The 27,291-nt window shown below is 46.4% G+C and overlaps 1 protein-coding gene across 1 annotated transcript in view; it reads right to left on the bottom strand.

Annotated features, from left to right (window-relative positions):
* Positions 1-27,291, bottom strand: part of RELN (reelin) — a gene marked incomplete at its 5' end in the record, with an annotated part of 668,605 nt that overhangs the window by 320,463 nt on the left and 320,851 nt on the right. The window contains 2 exons of the mRNA XM_019509331.1: positions 5,910-5,961; positions 19,867-19,963. Coding sequence (XP_019364876.1) covers positions 5,910-5,961; positions 19,867-19,963 — 149 coding nt within the window. The remainder of the gene's footprint in view (positions 1-5,909; positions 5,962-19,866; positions 19,964-27,291) is intronic.

The raw sequence follows: 27,291 nt of genomic DNA, 5'->3' as shown, positions 1-27,291 counted from the left end.
TGTCTGGGTTGGTGTCAGCTAGCAGGAGGGTAAGTTCCCATTCCTGCTGTTCTCAGAGCTGGCAAGGAATGTATGAATATTTTTGATGAGCAGGAGTGAAGAAAGGATGCTTTCATACCAAGTTGCCTATATCAGGTTAAAATGACTAGCTGCCCAACACACCATGCTGCATTAATAAGTTACAAAGACAAAGTAATATAATATTCTTATGCTCCCAATTTTCACGTTGTAATTGGTGAGCCGTAGTTAGCCATGTTTGTCTGAGGTCAAGCAGAAGGCAGGGTAGACCTGCACCGGCACAGACTTTGTGTTTTTCATGTTGTGATTTTCAGAGAATGAATGAGTTCAAAGTATACTGTGGGGGAGTTACATTAGCACTCCCTGCAGTATCTTAGTCTGATGCTTTATACTTCTCTTAGATGCACCATGGAGAAATAGAAAATTAAACAGTCTACTATTGTCAGCGCACCTAGCAAAGTGTATACAGCATACCTATAGCACAGCCTTTGAGTACATACCTTTCAAAGAAACACATACAGCAACCTACAGTCATCATGTGCCAAGTGATGCCTGTTATAAAACTTATGCCTCTGTGCTGTTCCTCTTAGAAACTTTCCCCCTTTTCCACATCCCTTCTTGTTCTAGCTGTCTCATAGGCCTCTCTTTATGCTCAGTTCAATCATTAAGCTACCATTAGTATGAGTCACTTTCCTCAGACTGGCCTCTGGGGATGGTAGATCATGTTCTGAGGAAGTCTGAGGAAGGGATGCTGCTATGGAGAGAAGTCTGTTTTTGTGAGTGGAACCTGAGAGTATTTCAGCTAATGAATCATTCTAATGCCTTATGGCACTTGGCTTGGGAGCTGGTGTGTGACACTCCATGGTCCCAGGTGTGGAATTAGAAATCCTGGCTTGACAGAGCCCAAAAGTATTACTTAAAATATTTCCATTGTGAGCAGTCCCACCATACAAATAAGTAACTGCTGGAATTTGTCTTTCATGTGTCAGTGTTTGGTTCTAGAGAACTGTAATCAAGAATGATGAAAGAGTCTCCAGTAACTAGAAACCTTTGGCTAAGGACAGACGTTACATATAAACTGGTTAGGTGATCAGAAACTGGTTTAAACCTGTAACAGAACAGACATTCAGTGCACATAAACCAGCGTGAAAATGACTGAAACCCATTTGAGATAAACCTGGTTGAATGTAGTATCAGAATTAACTGATTTGGGTCAAACTGGTTTATGCAATGTCTGTCCCAGACCCCTTCCTGGTTTAAATTAAACCAGAGTCTCATGGTATCCCATTTGCTTTAGTACCCTGGGTAGTAGGGCTGTGCAAAACACCATCTTTTTGTTTTGACATCCATTTCACCGTTTTGAAGGGACAGTGTTTTGTTTCATTTTGAAGTGCTGACCCTTTTCGTTTCATCGAAACTGTTTAGCTGTTTCGACGTTTTGCCCATAGGCTACAATGGGCAATCATGAAAATGCCTAAAATGTTGTCATTTGTTGCCTGATTCAGATGCAAATTGCAGGGATAGTAGCCCCTTCTGAGGGCATGAAGCCTGCCAAGTTTCAAGGAGATAGGTGCAGAGGTTTCTCAGAAATTACACCTCAAAGTCTTGAAAGCAAAATTTTCCAGCAGCGGCTGCCTCCTGTCATCCAGCATGCAGATCCAGGGGCTTGCACCCCTGGGAGGGCTGTGGGGCTGTGCTGGACCCCCAGATCTGCACTGCATGACAGAAGGCTGCTCTTGCAGCCTGGGATTGGCGCTGGGTGCAGCTCACACCCAGTGCTGGGGAACACCAATGCTGCCACTGGCCCCAGGCAGAAGCGGCAGCCTCCTGTCAACCGGGTGCAGATCCAGGGGCCTGAACCCCCAGGAGGGCTGCGGGGATGTGCTGGACTCCCCTTGGGGATGTGGGCCCTTGGATCTGTGCCCCAGATGAGAGGAGGCTGTCCTGTCACCTGGAACCAGCGCCCCAGCACTGGAGAAAATTGCTGCTGCCACTTGTCCCAGGCAGCACTGGCAGCTTCCCCTCATCCGGTACACAGATCTGGGGGCACGCACCGCTGGGACGAGTCCGGCACAGCCCAGGAGCCCTCCTGGGGGTGTGAGTCCTGGGATCTGCACCTCGGATGTGAGAAGGCTGCTCTGTCACCTGGGACCAGCGTTTGGCATGGGCTGCGGTTCGATTGACTCCGTCAGCCTCATGGAGTGCAGCCCAGTGGTGGGAGGTGGACAGAGCTGGGGCTGAGCTGCGTGGAGGTGGCAGAGCCAATCAGAGTGCAGTGAGCCACTGCTGCTTTCTGATTGGCTCCGCCAGCCCCATGGAGCACAGCCACTCCACCTCCCACTGCTCGGCTGTGCTCCATGGGGCTGGTGGAGCTGATTGGAGAGCAGCCTGGCAACGGCAGGTGAACAGAGCCAATGCTGCACTCTGATTGGCTCTGCCAGCCCTACGGAGTACAGCTTGGTGGTGGGAGGCAGGGAGGGCCAGGGCTGCGCTCCCCACTGGGCTAAGCTACATGGGGCTGTGGAACCAATCAGGTGGGGTTGCCTAGCTGGGTTAAAGCTGGGCAAGCTGGGGCAGAGTCCAGCCTATCCACGCTGAGAGGCAGGGGTTAGCAAGGGCTTCATTGCATCCTTGGATACAGTGGGGCTGAGACCTAACTTGTGTTGGGAGGGGATCCTGGACAGAAGTTCAACAGGCCAGTTTAACCCAGATCAGTTAAGTCTGATAATGCATCTGTCCAGATCTATCTTAAACTGGTTTGGGCTATTTTAAATAGGTCTCTGTGCACTGAACTTCTGATCTGTTACAATTTAAACCAGTTTCTAATCAATTATACCAGTTATGTATCATGTCTGTCCCTAGCCTGTATGTTTATTTTTTTGCTGTTCCCTAAGTCTGTTCCGATGCATCTCAAGCAAAACCAGGGATGTCATCCTTCCGCTCTACTTGGCCTTACTGAGGCTGTAGCTGGAGTATTATGTCCAGTTTTGGACCCTCACTTCAGGAGGGACGTGGATAAGTTTGAGAGAGTTCAGAGGAGAGCCACCCACATGATCAAACACCAGGAGAGCAAGCCTTACAACGAGAGACTGAGGGACATGGGGCTCTTCAGCCTGGAGAAGAGAAGTCTCAGGGGGGACTTAATGGCAGCCTATAAGTACATAAGAGGGGTACACCAGGATCTGGGAGAACAGTTATTCACCAGAGCACCCCAAGGGATAACAAGGTCTAACAGCCACAACATTCTGGAAGGCCGATTTAGACTGGACATATGGAGAAACTTTTTTATAGTCCAAGTTTCCAAGGTCTGGAACAGACTCACCCCAGTGGTGGTGCAAGAACATACTCTGGACTCATTTAAATGGCATCTGGTTGCTTATCTTGAGGGGGTCATTTGACCCCAGCAGAATTCCTGCCTATGCTAGGGGGGCTGGACTCAATGATTTTGCAAGGTTCCTTCCAGCCCCTAATGTCTATGAATCTATAAGTCAAAGTATTAAGTTGCAGTAGAATTACAAAAGGTGGCTACTGTGGGAGATGTCTGGTTAAAGGACTAGAGGTGTTGGTTAAAAGACCTACACCAACTTGTTGCCCAGGGTCTACCTGTACACTGTAGTGTTAATCTAATATAAAGCTACCCCCAAAAGATTACAATCTAAAGCTTTGATTTTGGAGTTAGTAGTGTGCAAACAGATTGTTGTACTCATTTTTTAAAAAGTAATTTTCTGTGATTATTTAAATGGGGTATGATTATTCTATGGAAATATCTGCTGGAAATGAGGCACATGTTGGAAACTGGCAAATGTCTAGTGGTTTGGGTCTAAAGCAATCCCCAAACCAAACTTCACTGATTTTAATCATGGTCTGAACAAGAATTGCCCACTATGTATCAGTTGCAAGATCAAAGTCTAAATTGCTGAGAAGCAAGCCAGGCAGGGATATGAATCACACACACATGGGATGGGTCACAGTTTTAATAATTTAGTATGGGAGTCCCCAAATCCCTGCTCTGTCAGTCCAGGTGTTTAACTGTTTCCAGTGCAGGATATTCCCTCCTCAATTTATTTCTAACTTCTTTCTCCCTGTGTAGGTGGGGCTGGATGTACAAAGTTACCATAAGGAGGTCCTTAGACCTCATCCCAAAACATAAGGTCCACCAGTGAAATTCTACCCCGCATTTGCGTCTGGGAGCTGCCCTTTTAGCATTTCACCTGCATTGGATGCCAGCTGCAACAAGCTAACATTTTTAATTTCCTAATTTTAACCTTCGAAATACAATTGCTATAGACCTACCTGGGCCTCCCTGAAGTTTGAGGGGGAAAAATGTCAAACCATTAGATCTCTTGAAAATTTGACTTCACGGGGGGAAAAAAATCCTTTCTAAACCCAGGCAATCAGACAGACCTGCAGCATTTCAAAAGATATAACTGTCATGCTGTAATTAAAGTGAGGGAGGGCTGGGAAGCTAAATAAAAGAAAGGAGCTTTCAGAAAGCCTGGCCAGGTTTAAAAGAGTGGTGGATGGGTAGACAATAGCCAATCATCTGCTCCAACCCCTTTTTCATTTTACCCAATGGAAAACCAGAGGCCTTCGAAAGGGTGTCAACAGGCCCTGTTCTAAAATACATGCTCCCTTGGAATCTATCCTCCCACAAGATGTTGTACTCTCTGCTTTCAATTCAAAGCCTTCCACCAGAAAATTGCTGGGAAGGCTGCTTAACACAATGACCAAAGGTGAAAGCAGCAGAGGGAATGGATGGGAAGGATAGGGAGGCAGCGAAATAAATAAGCTGTGGCTTGATCTATGTATGTGTATGTTGTTCTGATTCTGTGTAAGCAATAGTTGAAAATGAAAAAAAAAAAAAAAATCAGATTATTACACAAACTCCCTCATGAAAGATGAACTGCAATATGTAGAGCTGTGCTTTTAACCACGAAATAAAATAAAAAGCCAAATAACTAATTTAAAATAAAATGAATTTCACCAACATTACTTGAGCCAGCTGGACTTTGATCTTACAATCGTTCTAAAAGTTAAACCACAAATGGTTTTCCAGTCTGACATTTCTCATTTCCAGCAGAGATTTCTAGTGTTTAATCACAGCCCCACTAAGGGACACTTGGAGAATTACTTTTTAAAAAATGGGAATATAATTTGGAATTACATTTCTAGGAGTCCTCAGAGGAAAAAGACAGCATACCTAGCCTGCTTTTTCTTATTGATTTTTTTTATTAAAAGAACATTTTTCCTTCATATTTTTTAACACTGAAGTCTGTATTACAAATTAAGCTCTTTCTAAATCTGTCTCTCAGTACAAGCCACTGTTGTCCATAATCTACAGTGAAAATCTTAAGGCATTTATAACAGGTAGCCTTACAAAAATTAGTGTTGATGCATAAACCAAAATGAAATCTAGTTTGCTTTTCCTTAGCTGAATTATTGAAAAAAGCAGCTTTACTAGTACCAACATCTTGCTTTTGGTATTCAAGTAAGCAGATACAACTTTAAGATACATAAGATTTTACTATGTTGCAAGAATAGAACCCATTTTTACCAAATCAATTTTTAATCAGTAATTACATTTTAAAAAATATGCAGTTATTGATATGCTGGCATTTACTAGATAATAAAAATAAAATTAGCTTCAAAGGGTAAACCAATAAGTATATAACTTCAGATAAACTAGCACAACTGTTTCTTTCTAATGTTTTGGTTAGCAACTGAAAGCATCACTACAGGAATCAATAAATGTGTTATATTTTTTAAAGTTTGATTTAATCCTTCATGGCAGACAGAAATATTGAAGAAAAATGTAAATTTAAAAAAACAGAGTTGTTTTCATTTTAACAATTTTTTAATACTTTTTAAAGTGAAACGGTATATAAACTTACCCAGGGAAAACTGAAGGACAGATGCAGTAGTGGTGTTAAGGCTGGAGGTGGTCTAGAGGAGGAAAAAACACACAATATTACTTTTTTGTGTTAAAACAGCAATACACTACTTTTATCACATTTTTTCAAAATATTGGAATATTTGGGATCTCCATGTCTCCAGTATATAGAACCATTCATTTTTAATCTTTTCTGGTTGAGTGATCATGGCCATTGAAATTATGTCATTCTGATTATTGATATTTCATCACAAGTCAGACCTAGATACTCTCCATCTGTGGCAGTACGAATGTCTACAGAACTAGCAAATATTTTCAAGCATTGGTACTTGATCAGTGTTCAGAAAGGTTAAAGAATAAATTGGTCCCTAACTTCAATGGGAGTCTGCAGAGGCACAATGGTTTTCACTCTTGAAATCAAGACCTAAAGACTAAGGCAAAATAACAGAATCTAATTCCTCATCAGCTAACCATATCATTTTCATTTATAGCACATAGTGCAAACCAACTAGATTTTATACTTGCAGCTGTATATGATTATGAAAGAGGAATTGTCACAGGAAGATACAATCAGCAACTGTAATGGGAAGAATAGGTTAAGAAACTTAACCTGTCCCTTTCTCAGATGTCTCCTCCCTTCTAGTTCTGCATCACCTCATGTTTTTGTGAAAACTGCAGAAGTGAAAAAGGTTAATTTTTTTTTTAAGTGACAGAGCTACACAAGAAGTGACAAAAGGAAGTCCCAACCCCTTCTAGTGCATTCGGAATCCTATAATTAATGACACAGGCAAAAATATTACTTAACACTTACTTGGCTGGTTGTGACAGGAGTATCGCTTTCTATTGGCGACTCCGCCCTCTTGTTATGGGCCAACCGCCTGCTTACTCGCGGGCCATGCCTTGATCTTAATTGATTAATTGATTGATGTAATTAGTGGGAGGCTGCCCATTTTATGCACCCCGGTGCCAGGGGGTGCTATCTATGGCTCCTTTTCCTCCCCTACACTGCAGCCTAAGCCTTACAGATGGCACTGACATGGTTTTCTTTACCTCCTTGGGGCTTCTCACAGCCCTGCCCTTGCTCTGGGGCTTCTCACTCCTCACAGCCCTCTCTCCAGGCTCCTCACTGCCCCCCTTGCTCTGGGGCTTCTCACTGCTCCTCTTGCTCTGGGGCTTTTTGCTCCTTGCGGCCCTCTCTCTGGGCTCCTCACTGCCCCCCTTGCTCCGGGTCTGGGATCTATACACCCCAAATGCTGCGCCCTCTCTGGTGCCAGGATCTCCACGCTACCGTGGAGCCCCTATGAGGCCTCCTCCAATCCCTAACAGCCTCACCCAGTCCTCCAGGTCAAAACAGTGCACATAAAAACACAAAGCCCCTGGGCTATAACATAAAAAGCTAAACCGTCTGGCCAAACAACATTCAATCCCTACCAGGAAAACACTCCAACCCCCAACAGTGACCAGGGGCTGCTCACGTAGTCAAGGTTCTCCCCTCTGTCTGCACTGGCCAAGCTCCTCCTCCCTTGGCCGCCAGAGGGGAACTGCCATCCTGGCCTCCTGCCTGGGCTTATATGGGCCAGGCCCTGCCCCTTCCTGTCAGCTGGCTCCCCAGCGGTTGTCCTGACAACCAGCACCTGTTACTCTAGCTGCCCTGGGCCTCCCCCTTCTCGCCACTAGGGGTCTCTCCCGAGGTGTTTTCTGCTCTCAGGCGCAGGGCACCTGAGTGCTCTGTGAAACACCTCCCCCACCTTTAACTCCAGACTCACCGAGCCGAGTCTTCATTCTCACCAGGTGCTCCATCTGGGGCTCTCCTCTCAGCCTTCCCCAGGCACCCGGCAATTTAGGTACAGGAGGCGGAGGTTTTCAGGCACCTCCTACTTGCCTTTTACCCAAGGTGCACCCTGTGGGATTTGTTGGGAGTTACCCACCACAGGTAGTCCCCCCACACTAGCCAACCTCGGTAGGATGCCGCTTAGGTCTGTCTTCTCTCCCCGTTTTAAACATTCATGAGGATGACTCTGGGCAGGGCGTGTCCTTCTGACGGAGGTGGCAGGCACATTACTGTTGTTGTTGGGAGTCCGTCTCCCTGCCGCCTCCCTGTGCTTCTCCAGTCGCCATTTTCCAGGTCTTGACCTTCATTCTCCGGTCACCCGACTGGCTGGTCCTGCCTGGGAGGTCCCAGACTTGGAGGGGTCACCCTGCCTCCTACCAACGAGGTTAGGGCTCCTAAATATATGCCCCCTTCTCTTCTCTCTTGTCAGGGATCCTTCTGTTCCTCCTAGCCCCTCTTCTTCCTCATACTGTCTTGAAAAAAAGCCGGCATTTATATTCTGGGTTCCAGGGCGGTGTTTTACCTCAAAACAATACGGTTGCAGACTAAGGGCCCCATCTCATGAGTCTTGCATTGTCTGTCTTCATGCTCTGCAACCAGCGCAGGGGTGCGTGATCGGTGATCAATGTGAACTGCCGCCCTAACAAATAATACCGAAGTGTTTCAATAGCCCACTTAATTGCTAAACACTCTTTCTCTACCATGGCATAACTCTGTTCCGCTGGGTGCAATCTCCTACTTATGTAGGCTATAGGGTGCTCTTCTTCTCCTTCTCTCTGAACCAATACTGCACCAATAGCCACATTTAACGCATCGGTCTGCACCAGGAAAGGTTTATTAAAATCCTGTGTATATAAGAGTGGTTGTAAGCATAGTGCATCCTTCACTGCTCAGAATGCCTTTTCTGCCTCTGGTGTCCACCTTACTTTGGTTGGAGCCCCTGCTTTTATCATCTCCATCAACGGTACAACAAAATCCCCGAAGTGAGGTACAAACTTTCTATAATTACTGGCCAGCCCCAAGAAAGCCCTTACTTGCCTTTTGGTACGGGGCGCCTGATACCTCCGCAATGCCTCCACTTTGCTCAGCAGAGGTCTCACCTTCCCGCTTCCTACTAGGAACCCCAGGTATTGTGTTTCCTCTTTTCCTATTGCACACTTCCTTGGATTGGCTGTCAGCCCAGCCCAGCCCTCCTCAAGTCTTGCATTACTGCTCTCAGTGGGGCGAGGTGTTCATCCCAGCTCTCAGTATATATAATAATATCATCAATGTATGCTGCAGCGTAACCTCCATGGGGAGCCAACACTCTGTCCATTAATCGCTGGAACGTAGCCGCAGCCCCATGCAACCCAAACAGGATGCGTCGGAACTGGAAGAGTCCCCACGGGGTGGTGAATGCTGTCTTTTCCTGATCTTTGGGTGCCACTGGGACCTGTCAGTAACCCTATGTCAGGTCTAAAGTGGAAATGTAGTGAGCTTGCCTGATGTTTTCCACCAGTTCGTCCACCTTGGGCATTGGATAGGCGTCAAACTTAGCCACTGCATTTACCTTCCGATAATCAATGCAGAGACAGATTTTTCTATCGGGCTTAGGTACCACTATGATGAGGCTCCGCCAGTCACTGTGGGATTCACATATGATACCTTTCTCTAGCATCATTGCAATCTCTGTTTTTATCTGGCCTTGGAGTTGCTGGGGAATCCATCTCCAGTTCTCATGTATCACCTGGCCCGGGGGAGTTTTTATCCAGTGTACCACACCCCAAGCTTACCCAGGGGTTCCCCGGACACCTCCATATTCCTTGACTAGCTCAGCAGCCTGTCTTCTCTGTTGTTGCGGGGCCAATTCTACGTGGATACCGCCGTGGCACCAACAGCTGAGTGACCTCCCCTCCTTCTGGTTTCCCTTGCTCAATCCAGTATAGGAGGCTGTTTCTTACCTCAAACCTCGGGGTTGTCCTCATCAGTTCCGGCCTCAATACCTCATTGTTTCTTCGAGCAAGGTGTTTCATAGTTTCTAGGGTCAGAAGGGACCTGAGTAGATCATCCAGTCTGACCCCCTGCCATGGCAGGAAAGACTACTGGGGTCAAACGACCCCAGCAAAGTGTACATCTAGCCTTGTCTTAAAGACCCCCAAGGTAGGAGCCAGCACCACTTCTCTTGGAAGTTGGTGTTCCTGCAACGCCCACTGAAAGTCTGGCTCTCGACTTTGCTCCAGCTGAAAATGTTCGTCTTCCCCCAAATGGGCGACATCCACCCTTTGTTCCGCTTCCTCTTCATGGAGGCGCTGCTTGGTTTCACCCGTGAAACCCTCTGTGGTCTCCTCACACCTCACACCAACTGTCTCTTCCAGCAACTCGGGCCAGTTGTAGCCCAGTACTACTGTGTAGGGTAAATGTTCTGTGACCCCCACTAGCATCTGGCAGGTCTTGTTCCTTACTCGTAGGGTGACCCTCACCCTGTCAAAATCGAGGGGGTCCCCACACCAACACTGCAGCCTCACATGATCCACTCTTCCCTCTCCCTTGCTGGTAACGCGCCGCTCCGCACCACCGTCTGCAATGAGCCCGAGTCCAGTATAGCCACTACTCTTTTTCCCCCTATTGTTACTTCGGACAACAGTGCAGGTGGCTCATCTCCCACCTTGGGGTCGACTCGGGCTCCATAGCTGCACAGTCCTACCTGCATCATCAGCCGGGGTCGGGTGCTTTCGATCACAGTGGCTAACAGAGTCTGTTGCCTTACAGCTTGGTCCAGTAGGCCTTGCACCATTTGATATAATTGATCCAAAGCTTGTTCCTTTCTCCTCATCAGCCCAAGAGCTCTCTTCTTTACTTGGGAGAACCAGAGTCTTATGATGTATGCTGCTGTATAAAAATTTCCCAGCCAATGCACCATTGTGACAGGAGTATCGCTACTGAAGCCTTTCTATTGGTGACTCCGCCCTCCTGCTATGGGCCAACCACCTGCTTACTCACCTGCCATGCCTTGATCTTAATTGATTATTTGATTGATGTAATTAGCGGGAGGCTGCCCACTTTATAGGCCCCAGTGCCATGGGGTGCTATCTGTGGCTCCTTTTCCTCCCCTACACTGCAGCCCAAGCCTCGCAGACGGTACTGATGTGGTCTCCTTTACCTCCTTGGGGCTTCTCGCAGCCCCCGCCTTGCTCTGGGGCTTTTCACTGCCCCATTGCTCTGGGGATTCTCACTGCCCCCCTTGCTCTGAGGCTTGGGTCTATACACCCCAAATGCTGCACCCTCTCTGGTGCCAGGATCCCGACACTACTGTGGAGCCCCTATGAGGCCTCCTCCAATCCTTAATAGCCTTACCCGGTCCTCCGGTTCAAAACAGTGAACACAAAAACACAAAGCCCCTGGGCTATAACATAAAAAGCTAAACCGCCCAGCCAAACAACATTCAATCCCTACCAGGAAAACACTCCAACCCCCAGCAGTAACCAGGGGCTGCTCACGTAGTCAAGGTTCTCCCCTCTGTCTGCACTGGCCAGGCTCCTCCTCCCTTGGCCGCCAAAAGGGAACTGGCCTCCTGCCTGGGCTTATATGAGCCAGGCCCTGCCCCTACCTGTCAGCTGGCTCCCCAGCAGTTGTCCTGACAACCAGCACCTGTTACTCTGGCTGCCCTGGTAACTGGCAGCTGGGTCTCCCCCTTCTTGCCACTAGGGGTCTCTCCCAAGCTGTTTTCTCCTCTCAGGAGCAGGGCACCTGAGCGCTCTGGGACTCTGGCACATGACAAAAATGAGCTCGATATTCATTGGGGGTGATTTACAGAGGCAAACAGATAAACTGGAACAGGTGTAAAGAAGGGCTACAAGCATGATCTGGGGAATGGACAGTCTGTTTTATAAGTGTAGATTAAAAGAGCTTGCCATGTCTAGCCCAGCAAAACTAAGGCTCAGTAAGGATATTACTTTTTGCAAATTCGTTGTGGGATTAACACCAGGGAGGGAGGTATTTAAAATGAAGGGATATTGTTTAAAATGAAGGACAATATTCACACAGGAAAAAAATGTATAAACTGGTCATGAATAAATTGTAGTAGGAAACGAGAAGTCTTTTAAATGTCTTCTCCAAGGTTTAAACTTCTGCTCCAAGTCTTTTAAACTTCTGCTCCACACAAGGTTCTGGAGCAATACTAGTATGCACAAAAAAACAAGACCAACTTCAAGGTGGCATTTGACAAGTTACAAAGAGGGTCATATGATATCCATCTGTATTAGCTAGAAACTGGACTTGAAGATCCAAGTGGCGTTACATGTGTGCTTACCTGTGAAGTAGACTAATTGGCAGTGGAGTAAAGTGTCACTGTCTATACATGTGACACTATTAGGCTGCAGTAAACTAATTTACACCAGTGTAAGACTGCACTGTTGGGGACAGTACTATCTTATGGCTGTATAATTAACTACAATTAAACTCCTGTGTAGATGCTGACCGTGGGCATAAATTGCACCCAGTCAGCCAGGGCGAGATTCATGCCTGCCAGTTAGCCACACAGCTCCACTCTTTCACAACACAGCCAGCTGTTCTGTCGCCCCATGCCACAACCTGGAGCCTAGAACTGACCCCCCCATAATCCCTACCAGCCTGGGCCTGCTCCACCCTGGCTCAAATTGCCGCTTTCCCAGGACCACATGCAGATGCTGCACCCCAGAGTAGTTTACTCCAGCTCAAACTGCTCCAGAGTTTATTGCTTTGCATTAATTGCATGTATAGGTGCATCCAACTAGTTCCTTCCAAATCCTATGCTCCTATATAACAAGAGGCAAGCTAACATCTATCTTATCTTTTGAGTAAAAACAATGACTGTTTTTGTGTGAGGTTGTTTGCACAATTTACAAAGATAACTCAAGGCCAAACTCTTCCATCAAACTCAGAAAGCAGAGGGCACATCTACATGAAATATTTATTGTGCAGTATGCTAATTAGCCTCACAATAAACGTAATGTGCCGACATGTGTACCCCTATTAGGCTGGAGTAAATTAATTTACTCCACAGCAGGATACTACAGGTAAATACAAGTACTATCCTGCTGCAGGGTCTTCTACTGTGCAGCACCACATGTGAAGACACTGCCCTGGCTGGCGGGGGTACAAAGGTGCTTGAGTGCAAGGGCTGCCTGTCAGCTAGCCCTGTGCTGAAGCAGCTTTGTGCCCAGCCAGTTCCTCCACAACACGTTGAGCCGGGGGGCGCAACCCCAGGCAGGCAGGCTCACCCCTGGGCCCACTGCTCTGACCTGGCTCAATGTGCTATGGTCCCAGAAGTACATGCAAATGGCAGGCCTGGAGCAATAAGCTCTGGAGTTTATTGCTTCACATTAATATGTACGTTTAGATGGGCCCAGTTTGTGCTACATGAGAAATTGTTCTCTTGGGGTGAATGGATTCAGTAGAGTCAAACAAGAGGCAAGAAAGAAAAGTGGAAATCAACATGGGAAAAAAGAATAGCATTTATGAACATAGAATGAATATTTATTAAATGAGTAAATGTGTAAGTAAAAGCCAGCCTTGCTGAGTGTAGCAGGGTACTGAGGTGCCTGCTACTGGTGAATCAGTAGGGAGGCCCAGCTGCTGGTTGCCAGGGTAACCAGGGGAAGTCAGCTGACTGGAAGGGGCAGGGCCTGGCTCTTATATAACTCCCAGGCTGAGGCCAGGCAGGCAGTTCCCTGCTGGTAGTCCAGGGGGATAGAGCTCTGCTGGAGTGAATAATGAGTAGAAGCCAAACTGCAGGTATGGCCTGAGATTGGGGATGGATGGAACAACTCTGTGGTGAGAGGAAGGTTGGAGCCAGATGGCTTAGAGTTATGTTATAGCCAAGGGGCTTGTGTTTTGTTTATTGTTTAACTGGAGAACTGTGTGAGGCTATAAGGGGATGGAGGAGGCCTCATAGGGGAGTCACAGCTGCATGGAGACCCCAGAGAAGCCCTGGAGAGGGGGCAGCAAGAAGCCCCAAAAAGGGGGCTGGGGAAAGCCAGAGTGCCTGTGGGGTGTGACTGAGACAAGGCTGTGGAAGCCTGAGTGCCTGCAGGGGTGTGACTGTGAGACAAGGCTGCAGAAAGCCAGAGTGCCTGTGGGGCATGGCTGTGAGACAAGGGCTGCAGAGTGCCAGAGGGTATGCTGCGAGACAAGGGCTGCAGGTGAAAATTAAGACCAGGCCCGGTGAGTTGAATCTTGAGGGGGGAGGTGTGTAGCAGGGCACTGAGGTGCCTGCTACTGCTGAACACCCCAGCCTTATGGGCTATGCGTAGCTCCAACCATGCCTCAAGCTTCACAGATCTACCGGATGTTGTTTGGTCTTAGCTGCAGCCCTTGTCACTCTCTGAGCTTCACAGGTGCTTGTCTCTTAGCGCTCTCTGTAGCCCTTGTCTTGCAACTGTGCCCCACAGGTGCTCTTGCTTTCCACAGCCCCCTTTCTAGGGCTTCTTGCTGGCCCCTCTCCGGGGCTTCTCTGGGGTCTCCACGCGGCTGTGGCTCCCCTATGAGGCCTCCTCTATCCCCTCATAGCCTCACCCGGTCCTCCGGTTAAACAAACAAAACACAAGCCCCTTGGCTATAACATAACTCTAAACCATCTGGCTCCAACCTTATATAAGGGCCAGGCCCTTCCCCTTCGGAACCCCATTGTATAAACAAGGATCGGGGTAGCAGGAACCGTGACCAGGAGGACGAGAGGCAACCTCCCTTTAACTTTTATAAGATCAAGACGTGGCAGACAAGAACGCGGGTGCGTTAATGCAAACTTGGCACGATAGGGGGCTCTAGGGGAGAGCATGGCAACCCTAGGATGTTTTCCCCCGCCTGGTACACTGAGCAATCTGAATTGGTACCATCTCTTAAATGCCCAGTGACCCTGGCAGAATTAGAAAGATAGTTCTAAGGATAGTTTGTAAGGACGAACAATACATTTTGCCTATGATTTCCCTGAGGAATAAAATGCAAACATGAGCTCTTTCATTATTAGGCATGTATGCCTTCTTGAATTAACCAATGTTTCTTGAAAAACATGCATCGGTATGAGAGACATAAGGTAAATCCTATTTCTCATTTATGTTTGAGTTTCCACATTTTCCTCTGATAGCTAATCAGTGTAATGGTACAGAAGCAGAGCTGATTCTAAACTTGAATACTCTCTGAATGCTTTTCAGGCCTCTGCTGCAGAGCAACTGGTACTGCTCAGTGACCTGCATAGACTTTTTCTCTCTCTTGAGAATTTCTCTAAGTGGATAATCAGAGCATGTGCTTTGGCCTATAATAAAAGATCTTTCAGTAGGACCAGAAAATCGGAATATGGAGACAACAGATTGGAAGGTATCAAGAAAGTGAATAATATTTTGAGGCATTTATTTCACCTGGTGCATGCCCTAAATTCAAAACAGATCCTCCTACCTCTTTATTGATCAAGTCTACATGTAGTCTTTAAAAATCTAGAGCTTTTTAAAAGTTTGATTCTGGATAACTATGCCAGACAAGTATCTGATTTAACACAGAACATAGGTCAGTGCTTGGATACAGTTTTGGTCATATCATTCATCTGTACATCTGATCATCTGCCACCTTAAGTGGAATGAAGATTAGAATCAAAGATCACGAGTTAAGCCTGTCCAAAATAGCGACTACTACAGCAGAGGTTAGCAAGAAATTCCTGAAGAGACTCTGAAACATCAGAGACAGAGGTCTGAGAACAGAACACATTTGAAAACCCAGTCTAGTCTAGTCTATGTATATTCTTATATAGTGTTTATCCCTGTTGCACTGGAGCAACTTCCAGTAGTACTGTAAGAAAAGTGACTAACACCTGTCATTCCTTTTTGTTCTTTCATTCTCTTCCCTAAGAAAGGCAAGTATGCTGGGCAGTGTTTTGTTTTGCATGCTACATTCACAAGGCACATTTCTTATAATATAATCTTAGTCAAAATGCATAGTAGAGAAGCTCATAAAAGACTATGGCAGACAATGTTCTTTGGGTGAATCTGATAGCTTTTATTAGACTAACTTAAATAGTTGGAAGAATTTTTCCAGCTATTTAAGTTAGTCTAATAAAAGCTATCAGATTCACCCAAAGAACATTGTCTGCCTATGTCCTTAGACCAACATGGCTACAACCTACACCCATGTAAAAGACCATGTGCCTTTCAGGAGGATTCCAAAAAATATATTATGGCAGGTAATAATCTATGAGCACAGGGTATATCTATGCTGTAGCAGCAACAGCATGCCTCAGCTGGAATGGCCTAAAATATGCACTCTCCCCTGCTCCTGTAGGCACACTCCATGTCCGGAAGTGCTCTGTTAGACACACCCCTCTTGAGATCTCATTTCCAGATATGCCTCACTGACATATTTGTAGGCTTGGAATATCCATGGTGGAACAGGTGGCCCAAGAGTGCTTGGGGCCATCCTGGCTGGGACATACTATTGTTGTGGTGTAAATGTGGCTTAAGAAGGATTTAACAAGATAGATTCCAAAAATCTTGTGCAGTTGGTGTGTCTACATGAGATGTTTACTGAACAGTTGACTAATTAACTACATACTTACATAGTAAATGTCTCAGAGTCTACACATGCACTGCTGTTAGGGTACACAACTAATAAACTTTGCAGCAGGCTAATACTTGCAAATACGAGTAATACCCTGTGACAGAGTTTTTTGCAGTGCATGTGTAGACACTGCCCTGGCTGGCTGGGGCACAAGGTGCTTCAGTGTGGGGCCAGCCAGCAGGCAGCCCCTGTTGTTGAAGTACCCATGTGCCACAGCCAGCCCTTCCACAGCACGTGGAGCCTGTTATGAGCAGCCCTGGGCTGGCAGGCTGACCCCCTGAACCTGCTGCCATCCCAGGCTGCTCTGACTGGGTTCCACGTGCTATGCAGGAAAAAACTCCAGAGCAATATGCTCCAGACTTTTTTTGTACCTGGTCACATGTTCAAAGGGAGCACTCGGGAGCAAAAAACTCTGGGGCAATAAGAAGAATCTATCAATCTATTAAGAAGAACATGGATGGTTTGAAATTTTTCAGTCAGAAATACAAACAGTTATCAACCAAATGAAAAACAATAAAGCTACAGGACCATATGAAATTGCAGGAGAACAAATATGTGCCCTACATGTACAAAACCTGTACTGAAAATACACCTTTTCCTCTCAGATCTTCCTAATGGGCAAACCTGTCTCTTTCAACAAAAGTAAAGCAGCCATACTTGCATAAAATTTAAAACTCAGGGGTTTAAACTATAACTTAAATAATAACTTTTAAACACTTAACTCTTTGCACCCTTTTTGTTAGGATCAATTTCAATACTGGATATCACATTTATTGTGCTAAATAATAAAGTGCTTTCTGAGTTGAGTTATGAGTAGCTATTATTTTAGTTTACATTCAATTAATTCTGTTGTGTGAGTTCTAGTTTCAACAAGAAATCCTTCAATTTATCAATGTTCTGTAGCTCATATGTTTAACAAATTAAATGTATCAATTACAGAAAAGGTATTCATGCAGAATTAAATTAGACTGTGTTAAATTAATTGACTTATGTTTTTTGATAACTAAATCTTTCTAATTGCTTAAGAACTATGTTAATACAGGTTGTTACAAACTTTATACATTAATGAAGCTAATCAAGCCTTCAAGAATTGGGGGTTGCAGGTGGAGAAAAGCCTTTATTTTCTTTGATGCTGAGGAATTTTAAAAGAATATTTTTTTTTCTGCTTACAGCATCATGGGAGCTATAAGTCTTTCCAGGATTCCTCGACTAGTAATTTCTCAACAACTAACATGTTGGATTTGGCATTAAAAATTTCCATCCAGAGCACCAGACAGGTACACTCAGTTGCTGCACACAGGAATCAGAGGCAGGAGGGGGAGGTCAAGGAAACAAACCAGGGCTGTCAGATCAGCTGATTTTTTTTTTTTTTTCATTTTGCAAATTCAGCTTTTTTTGTTCAAGTATCTCAAACCAATAGTGAAATTTACTCTGAGATGGAGATGAGAGCAGAGATTTCAGCAGCCATGACTGAGGGTGACAAGATAAAAGAATAGCCTGGGGAGGACAGAGAAAGTCTGATTATTCAGGGAGATGCGGATCTAAACAAAAGGAATGAGAAACAAAGCCTTGATCTGCTGTGGGTAGGGAAATAGGACTCAAGTAGTAGGAAAATTGGGTAAAAGGCATAAGAAAAAAAGAATTTGGTAGAAACTTAATATACATATTAGGAGATTTGAAAATCTACAGTTGGTCCTGGCTCAGACTGGGAAAAAGAAACAAACTGGTAGTAGGAACAAAAGGATAGAAAAGCATAGGACCAAAAGGTACTTCCTGGATCATCAGGTCTAACTACGTTATATAACTATGCAAACAACTATGTTATATAATCCCATTCATAAAGGTATTGAGTTCCTTCAGAAACCTACTTAGTGTTCTTCCTCCCATTAACCTAGTCCTAATTCTGGTGCTAGCTGGCTTAATGATTTTGGACAAGTCATTTAGAACCAGATCTACTACACTGGTCATGACTCTCTGATTTAGTTAGTCGATAAGGTGCCAATCTACCCTGCCTTCTACCTGACTTCAAACTAACATGGCTAAATACCTTTCTCTGCATACAGATATTTAGCCAGCCAAATACCCAAATATCTGGCTTAATTTATTGTTCTGGCCCTAAAAATCTGTCATTTAGAAATTATTAAGCAATTATAAAGTGGCAAAAGGTGTCACACAACCCTGTGGTTAACTAGCACTACCATGCAATTCCAAACTTATACCTTTGATTATTATGCCAAATAGATATGAATCAATCAACTGCCTACTAGTCTTTGTCCTCATATAATATTTAGCAAGCCTTTAATTAAAGCTGCTATAAGCATTAATGGTACTGTGAGCCAGGTAAATACATTATCTCCTTATACACACGCTGAGACATCAATGGCCAGAATCAGTTTGCTCACTGCTGCTGGGTGGGCAGGGGGTGCCTTGCCATGGAGGCACTGGGCTCATGGCAGCAGCACTGAGCTTTCCCACACGGTCCTGCTCTGGCTTGCCACGCCAGGTATTGCCTGCTGGGCCCTGGAGGCCCCGGGGGAAAGGCAGCAGGGCGGAGAGCCCCAAGCCTGCAGTGGGCAGCCTGCATCTCCCCCCCACCTCCCCTCAGGCTCTGTTCTGGCTGTGCCACCTCTGGGGGAGGGGGAACTAGACTCTGCACTCCACTCTGCTGCAGCAGCTGCTACCTCCCATGCGTGGCAGCTGGGGCTCAGGTACTGCTGCAGGGGCAGGGGGCTGCGGACCCGGGTCTCTGACTCCATAGCCCTGGCAGCAGCGGATCCCCTCTGGCAAGGATGAGGGAGGATGGGGGGGCTTTGGGTGGGGAAGGAGGGGCACCAGAAAGCCCCAGGGGGCTGTGTATGGCAAGTGAAGGGCACAAGCAGGGCCAAGGGGGCTGTGGGTGGGGAGTGACGGGCACCAGCAGGGCCAAGGCGGCTCTGCCTCAGGAATGAGGGGGACCAGAAGGTCCCAGGGGACTGTGGCTGGCGAGTGAGGGGCACCGGCAGGGCCAGGGGGATGTGGGAGGGGAGTGAGGAGCATCAACAGGGCTGGGGAGGCTGTGGGTAGGGAGTGAGGGTCAATGACTTGGGCAGGGCACTGGCATATCAGCGCTGCTCAGTGCCATAAAGCAGCAGGGGGGACAGCCGCAACTGTACTCATGTGCTGGTGAATGAAGGGGGCAGAGGAAGCTCTGATTTTCCATGATAAAAAACCCCAAAATCAAATGCCAAAATGTATAGGTATTTAGAATGTATTTTATTATAGTGATTGGTAGGCACTGGTAGGCTTCCAAACTGCTTTAAAATTGTAAATATATGAATAAAACATTGTGTTCAACTGACACCTATAGATATAGTGGCGTTTCATTTTAATCGTGGAAAAAGGTGGATTTTGGAAGGTTTCAATCAGAAAAGCTGCGATTTTTAAACAAAGAAAACCAGGATTCTTGATTATTAAACTTCTCTGTTGAACACCAAGTTTTCAAAGCACATCAACATGTCTGCTGTTGATGAGGTCTGAATTCAAAACCTGGAGTCCCATGACCCATGCAAATTAGCCAACATCCACTTACCAATTCTCTTGGACCATACGGATCACAGAAAGTGACTGCACTGCCATGCATAATTATACCACACTGCTCTCCAACCTCACAGTTGCTACATTCAGACCTGTAGGAAAACCAGAACATAAGCAAGCTGAAAATTATAAGTTCATCGATTCAAGACTGTGTGATGCTACTAAACTGATAAAATAAGAATTAAAATCTGACACTCAGACACACAGGACTCTTTAGTTACTATAAATTGAATTTAAAAGACAAACTTTCTTATAACCAGCTGATATGATACTATATTCATATATGATAGCTCTCAATAGAAGGGACAAACCCTTTTTTTCAGTGAAATACTGTATTTACTCCAATATAAGACAACCCTGAATATAACACACACCCCCCTCAATAATTCAACTCTACATATGAAAAAGGTATACATTTGTTATAATTTTCCAAGTATACATTCTAATTATTGGAGGTTTGCCTTGAATTTGTCCCCCTTCCACAGCCATGACAGGGAAAATAAATCTGGGGGTGTGGTAACTCCCTTGCCCTCTGCCCCCTCCCCTAACTTCTTCCCTCTGCAGCCCCTTCCCCTGCTGCTTATTGTCAAAACCTGCTCTCCCCGAGTACATGCAAGTGAGGGGCAAATGTGAAAACAAGGACTTTGAAATAAATGTCTGTAGTAACTTGCATGTAGTACCCATAGATTTACTTACCCAGAATTGATGCATTTTACCTTTTTGAAATTGCTGCAAGATTTAGCATAGGTACTCCATAAACACACGTTTAAGCAATATTTTTGTACCTACTTATATGTAGTACAAACTATGCATGATATTAGTCCAAAGCAAAAGGCTTGCAATTTACCACATAGTTCTTTGGGCTCAGCCCCAACAGAGTCAACAGCATTTAAAACCAGGGTGACCCTATAACTAAGCACTGTTCAGTATGCGTGTGTACTCAAGATATCCCCCAGAAAGGATCCATGTGCTAATTAGTTCCCCACTCAGGACTGGATCTTGGTGTTCTTGTCATGAGTCCTGGGATCCTCCAAAAATGTATATGCAGATGAGGCACAGGGCGACCTGGTCCAGCTCCACCTCATGGAGGGTAGGACCACACTAATCATTTGCAACAGGCTGAGTGCAGGGGGAGAGGAAGGGCGGGTGGGACAGAGGGATTCTGGGTGAATTGTTTAGGGCTCTGTTTGGTGAGGTTTGCTAGATGTTTAAGGCTAGTGAAGAAACAGGAATCATTAGAAATGGGGAAAAAAGGCACAGTTCACCTGTAGGAATGAAGAGGAAATCAAAGTATATTCAATTTAGTGGCTCACTGTGACTTGAAAAAGAGTTGGTGCTGAGGAAGGTTCCCGTCAACATGTCTGCCCAATATGGGCAATGTGTTTTATGGTCATGTTCAGCATTGGCTGCATTTAATCAACTTCATAGCTGGTTTCCATTAGCAACTGCTGCTTTTGGCAGAAGTTTAATGATATATAATGTATTTAATGAGATTTCCTTGTATGTAAATGTAATACAGGAGGCTTTTTTCCCCATGCTGGTTGGTAGGGAAACCTCATCTTGTACTTGAGTAAATATGATATTTACTTCCCACTCTGTCCTGTCCTCAATGATGGCTCTCCAAATTTTATTTCAACAGATTAAATTGCCATCATTTAAAGTTTTCAACACAATGAGCTGTGAGAAACCTAGTGAAACTCCTACATAATTTAATGTACCCTGAAGCTATAATCCTTTACAAAATCTTTACCACATATTTAATAAGCTATATATAAAACCAACATCACTGCAATCAATATTTCATTTCCATTACAGAACAAAACACAGGGAAACTTTAAAGTTGGGTGGTCACCATCACTCAAGTGGACTAAGTATGAGTGATAAAGAATGACATGGCTACTTTAGATCCCTGGTACAGTGGGGAATTAAGAAGCACCCTTGGGTTACAAAACTCCTTGACAAAAACCGGGCATATATTTTTCATATCAGGGACAAACAGCCACAGCATATTCCCCAGCCAGCCAGTTTAATTTCAATCTCATTTTTGTCTTTCCTTAGTGTGGGGACCAGGCATTTTTCACTTCCCATCCAGGCTAGTGGTCTTATAAGTGTAAGAAATATTATCCATATCTGGAAAGAAAGATGTAGCGCTGCATATCATCTTCTGAATGATATTACTGCAAACCACAACACCTCACAATCTCCTTTACAGCCTCCTTTACACATTAACTAGGTGAGGTGACAGAATTGTCCCCTCAGACACTCCACAGAGGAAGCATCATTCAGGAGATGGCCAAGTCCCTGACAACATCCCTTACGATCTATTTGACAGAAATGAATAAACAACACTTGAGAAAGGGGAGGTAATTTTGAAGTGGGAGCCAAACCCTTTTGGCAGGTATGACACACATTTACCCCACATCCTCGACTGTCACTCTCATCCCTTTCCTCTAGCTGATCTGCTGCTCAGCTTTCTTCTCCCTGCCCTACCAGCCACCGTGCTGCCTGTCCAACCCTAATCTAAACAATAGCTGCAGGTATATAGTAAGAATGAAAACTGAATCCCTTTGGGCTTTCTGGGATTATCTGCTTAGAGGGGAGACTCATCCCAAAAGTGGTAATGAACAGGTTCTTCAGGGTCACTGTCTTCAGGGTTCTGATGAAAAAAGGAAGTTTTAAAGGTCAGGCTGAGGGTCCAGAGGTGCATGTTTGATATACATTCCTTGAAGATGGCCTGCTTTGCCCAGCTCCCTTCCTGGAAAGCTCTGCCCATTTAACACACAGTGTGGCCTAGCTCCATAATCAATATGCAGTAAGCTTGCACCTGCCTACCTTTATTCCATCAACAATTTCTGCTAATGAAATCTCCAAAATGAATTTCACTATCTTGAGTAAGCATAGGTGTGGGCAATTATTTTGGTTGGAGGGCCGCTTAATGAGTTTTGGTGAGCTGTTGAGGGCCACAATTGTAGCCCCACCCCTTGATAGGTGCCCCAAACCCTGGTCACCATCTTGGGACCAGAAGTTCTGCCCCTTAGCTACTGGAAGTCCTTGCCGTTGGCCCTGGAAGTACTCCTTTTGGTTTGGGGGTTGCCATCTTGGAACTGGAAAGAAACTAAATTATACACTAAAAATCAAACACCTACTATAACATATTTTAGATTCATAGATTCATAGATTAAGGGTCGGAAGGGACCTAGTAGATCTTCTAGCCCGACCCCCCGCCAGGGCGGGAGAACAACAAAAACCCCAAAAAGAGAAATGGGACTCAAACGAGTCCAGCTAGGTGGGCATCCAGCCTCTTCTTAAAGACCCCCAGGGTAGGGGCCAGCACCACTTCCCTTGGAAGTTGGTTCCAGCTCCTAGCCGCCCTAACGGTGAAGTAGTTTTTGCGGATGTTAAAATTTTAATTTTATTTCAAAAAATATTTTTGCACTGATTTATGTCTGTTTGTGTAGCGCATATAGAGGTGATTGCACAATAGCTTAAAAATAAAGTCTTACTCATATATTGTATGTGAGGTGTGTGTGTACGGTGTGGTGTATGTGGGGTTTATGAGAGGGTGTGGCTGTGTGTATGGGGTGCAGGGTATGTTGAGGGTGTATGTATATGTCAGAGGGATGTAGGCAGAGTGTGGGTGTGTGTGAGGATTGTGGGGTGTAAGGAAGGGTGAGGGGGTGTGGGGACCCTCCACATACCTACCACCCCAGTGCACAGCCCCTGCTGTCAACAGCAGCAGCAGAGGGTGAGCCACAGTGTGTTTGTGGCCCACGCAGTCACTGTTGCCTGGTAGCATGCAGTTCTGGCTGGTTCCAGGAGCTGCACATGGTGACAAGGAGCAGAGTCAGGCTAGCCCACCTCTATAGCACAGAGCTCATATGCAGTTTCCGGCACCTGCGCACCACCAGGGGGAAGTCCTGTATGGATGATGGAGACGGCTGCCTTCCCCACTCCCAGCCACCATGTACAGCTGCTGGGACTACACTGGAAATGGCAGGGAACCCTGCCCCTGCTTCCCAGCCGCTGCACATGTGGCAGGGGATGCAGCTGACTCCATCATGCAGGGCTTCCCTTGGTGGCGAATGAGCACCAGATGCTGCACGAGTCATGGGGAGCCCCATGCAACAGAAGTGGACCCACCTGGGTCCACTCCATGCCACCATATGCAGCTCGTATAATTAGCTGGAGCTACACACCACCCTGCACGGGCCACGAGCACCCCTGAAGGCCTTCCACCTGCTGCTGATGCTGCTGGTGGAAGCTGTACACCATGGGGGGACTGGGTGGGGAGGTCCCCACATGCCCCACCCTCCTTCACACCCCACACACCCACACCCTGCTCACCCAAACTTCATGCTCCCACCAGCCCGCTAGGTATGGGCCCTTGGCTTTGTGTTCCTGCCTGCCCCAGCCCCATGCTCTGTGCTCCCTCCCAGCTGCAGCTTCCGCCCCCCAGCTGCTGCTTCCCTACCTGCTGCCTATAGCAAGTGCTGCAGCAGGGAGACAAGGAGGAACTGTTGGAGGCTGAGGAAGCTTAGCAAGTTCCCTGGCAGCTGCAGCAGTGGCAGCATCAGCCCTGCCTAGAAGCGGTGCATGCCTGCCAGGGCCCTCCTGTACAGGAAGGTGGGAACTAAGTGTGTGGGCTGGGTGGGGTGCAATTAATCTGTGGGCACCCATAAGCCAATGAAATCACTTGGTGGGATGGATCCAGCCCACAGGCCATGTTTTGCCCGCCCCTGAGTTAGCAGAAGCCAGGGAGTAAATTTAACATGCTGTCTTAAAGAAGAAATCCATTATTCAGCTGTTAAATGTCATTTTTTGGAAAATCAAAATATTGAGAATCTGTTCCTGGTATTTCTAGGCAACAGCTTTGGTCATAATAAATAATATGACAAAAAGGAAGATCAACTTCCTAAAGTCACATGTATTTATATATTTTGTATGAACAAATTGAAACATGTTGCCTTGTAGTTGTTTATAACATTTGTCTCATTTCATCAGGGACTGTAACAGGGGTAGGCAATTATTTGAGCTGAAGGGCCACTTAACAGGTTTTGGTGGGGCTGTTGACACACACACACACACACACACACTCTCTCTCTCTCTCTCTCTCTCTCTCTCTCTCTCTCTGCAGCTCTTCCTGTACCCCTTCTCCTGCCCTGAATCCCTAGCATGTGGCTGTGTCAGGCAGGTGCCATGCCAGTTGGTCCAGCAGCACCCATGGGCCCTGAAATGGGTACAGAAACACACTGTGGCACTGGCCTGGCCTAGCTGCATGCCACGGAATCAGGGCAGGGAAGAGGGTGCAGGGAGAATGGGACCTGGAGCCATGGGTTATTTGGGCCTGACCAGGCTGGTGCCATGACCCCCTTCTCTCTGGCATGCAGCTAATCTGGGCCAGGCCGGTGCCATGCTGTGTTCCCATGTGCCACTTCAGGCCATGTGGGCACAGCTGTAATGGTTAGCATGGCTCCTGCCCAACCTGGCTACATGCTGGGTACTCAGGGTCAGGCTGGAGCCACCCCAGCTGTTCCAGCTGCACTGAAGTGGCATGGCCCAAAGTGATGCATGGGAACATAAGCGTGGTACTGTGTTAGCAGTACCTGCATCACTATCAGGCATCAGCTTGGCTCAGCAAGGTCCAGATAACTTGCAGGTCCTGGCCCTCTTCCCCCTGAGTCCCCTCCCCTGCCAGCAGGAAGAGCCATACCTATACTTTAACTCTCTCTGGGGGCTGGGCTGTCTGGTCTGTGAATGGCCACAGAGTTGAAGCTGCAAACAGACAGCCTTGCTGGGCAGAAGCCTGGCCAGGAGTTCAGTGCCCTCTGCCTTGGAGTGTACACTGGGTGTTGGGGGTGGGGCAGGGTAGGGCAGGCTGGAGAGGGAAAAGGCTGCCTGGCCACTGGAGCCAGAGCTGCTGCTACTGCTGTAGCTGGCTATGACACAGGGAAGGGAGAAGGGCAAGAGGCACTGAAAGCCAAGGCAGCTGCAGGCTGGATACAATTCTCCTTCGGAGGAGCAGCCATGGGCTGAATATAAACATTTGGCAGGCGGGATTCAACCTGCGGGCCATATTTTACCCACCCCTGGACTATAATCTTACTCCTAATGTTTCATATTCTTGTTAACAATAAACTGTTGCTTGCTTACATTACAGAATTAAAATAAGCCCAAACATCTGAAACAAACTGAGTTAGGTGCCCAGCTAACTACTTACACATTCTCTGACATATATTAATCCAGGGCAGTCAAGGGCAAATGTTCAGTTGGTCACACCAGGATAAGCCCTAGCTGCCCTGGGTCACATGCTGTATGGATGTCCTCTTTCTGCACTGCTCAGGGGCTCCCCTCATAGCCCAAGGCTTACCCTCTGCTCTCTGGGCTGTGTCATGTTGCACCGCCCTGTCCCCTGGGGCAAGGGCAAGCAGCAAAATCCAGGAGATGCAGGGTGAGGAGGCAAGAGGGGAATCCAGACAATCCAACTGCTGATGCAGCCAGAACAATGGGGGGAGCAGCGGCCATACCATTTGATCCTTGTTGATACCACTTTGAGCTTTGAAAACTAGCATTTCTGGACTTTTGATCACAATCACCATACCAACAGATTTGTGTAAATAGCAATTCTTTTCAGGGGTGGATCTGGGAGGTGGGGCACAGTGGTTCAGCTGCACCCCTTGGTTGCTGCTTTACCCAAAATTTAACAATGGCAATGGCAGCAGTGTTTCTATTCAGGCAGCCGTGAGGGAGATATTGGAATTCTCTCATTATAATCTACCGGATTCATTCTAATCTCTTCATTCTAGAGGTGTTAATGACCCTCAGTCCTCCTGTCAGTTAGCTTCCCTGGTAATGCAGCTCCTATTTCACAGTCCTGAAGATTGTTTTTCAATCTAGTTGAAAACATTAACTCAGGTGTAGAAATAACTTTCAGTAAAGCAATGGATGCACTGTCAAGATGCTCTATAACAGGGGCAGGCAATTATTTTGGCTGGAGGACTGCTTTATGAGTTTTGGTGAGCTGCTGAGGGCCAAAAGGGTAGCCCCACTCCCTAGGCGCCATCTTGGGACTGGAAGTCCCACCCCTAACCTCTGACCTTTGCCACCAGAAGTCCCTTCCCTTGCCCTTGGAAGTACTCCTTTTGGGAAGGGGGTTTGCCATCTTAGAACAGGGGAAAAAAACAAATTATGTACTCAAAATCAAGCATCCATTATAATATATTTTAATTTAATTTAAAAAATATTTTGTTCTGATTTGTGTGTTTGTGCTGTATATATAGAAGTGATTGCATACTAGCTCAAAATGAAATCTTACTCTTCTACAGTGTGGGGTGTGGAAGGGTGTAGGGGGGTTATGGGTGGGTGGGTATGGGGTTTGTGGGGAGCTCTGGACGTGGGCCAGTGGGTATGGGGGTTTTGTGGG

This window comes from Gavialis gangeticus, unplaced genomic scaffold (assembly GCF_001723915.1).
Source record: "Gavialis gangeticus isolate Ggan-Ray unplaced genomic scaffold, GavGan_comp1, whole genome shotgun sequence".
In the NCBI taxonomy this organism is placed as follows: Eukaryota; Metazoa; Chordata; order Crocodylia; family Gavialidae; genus Gavialis; species Gavialis gangeticus.
This window is presented reverse-complemented; position numbering and strand designations above follow the sequence as displayed.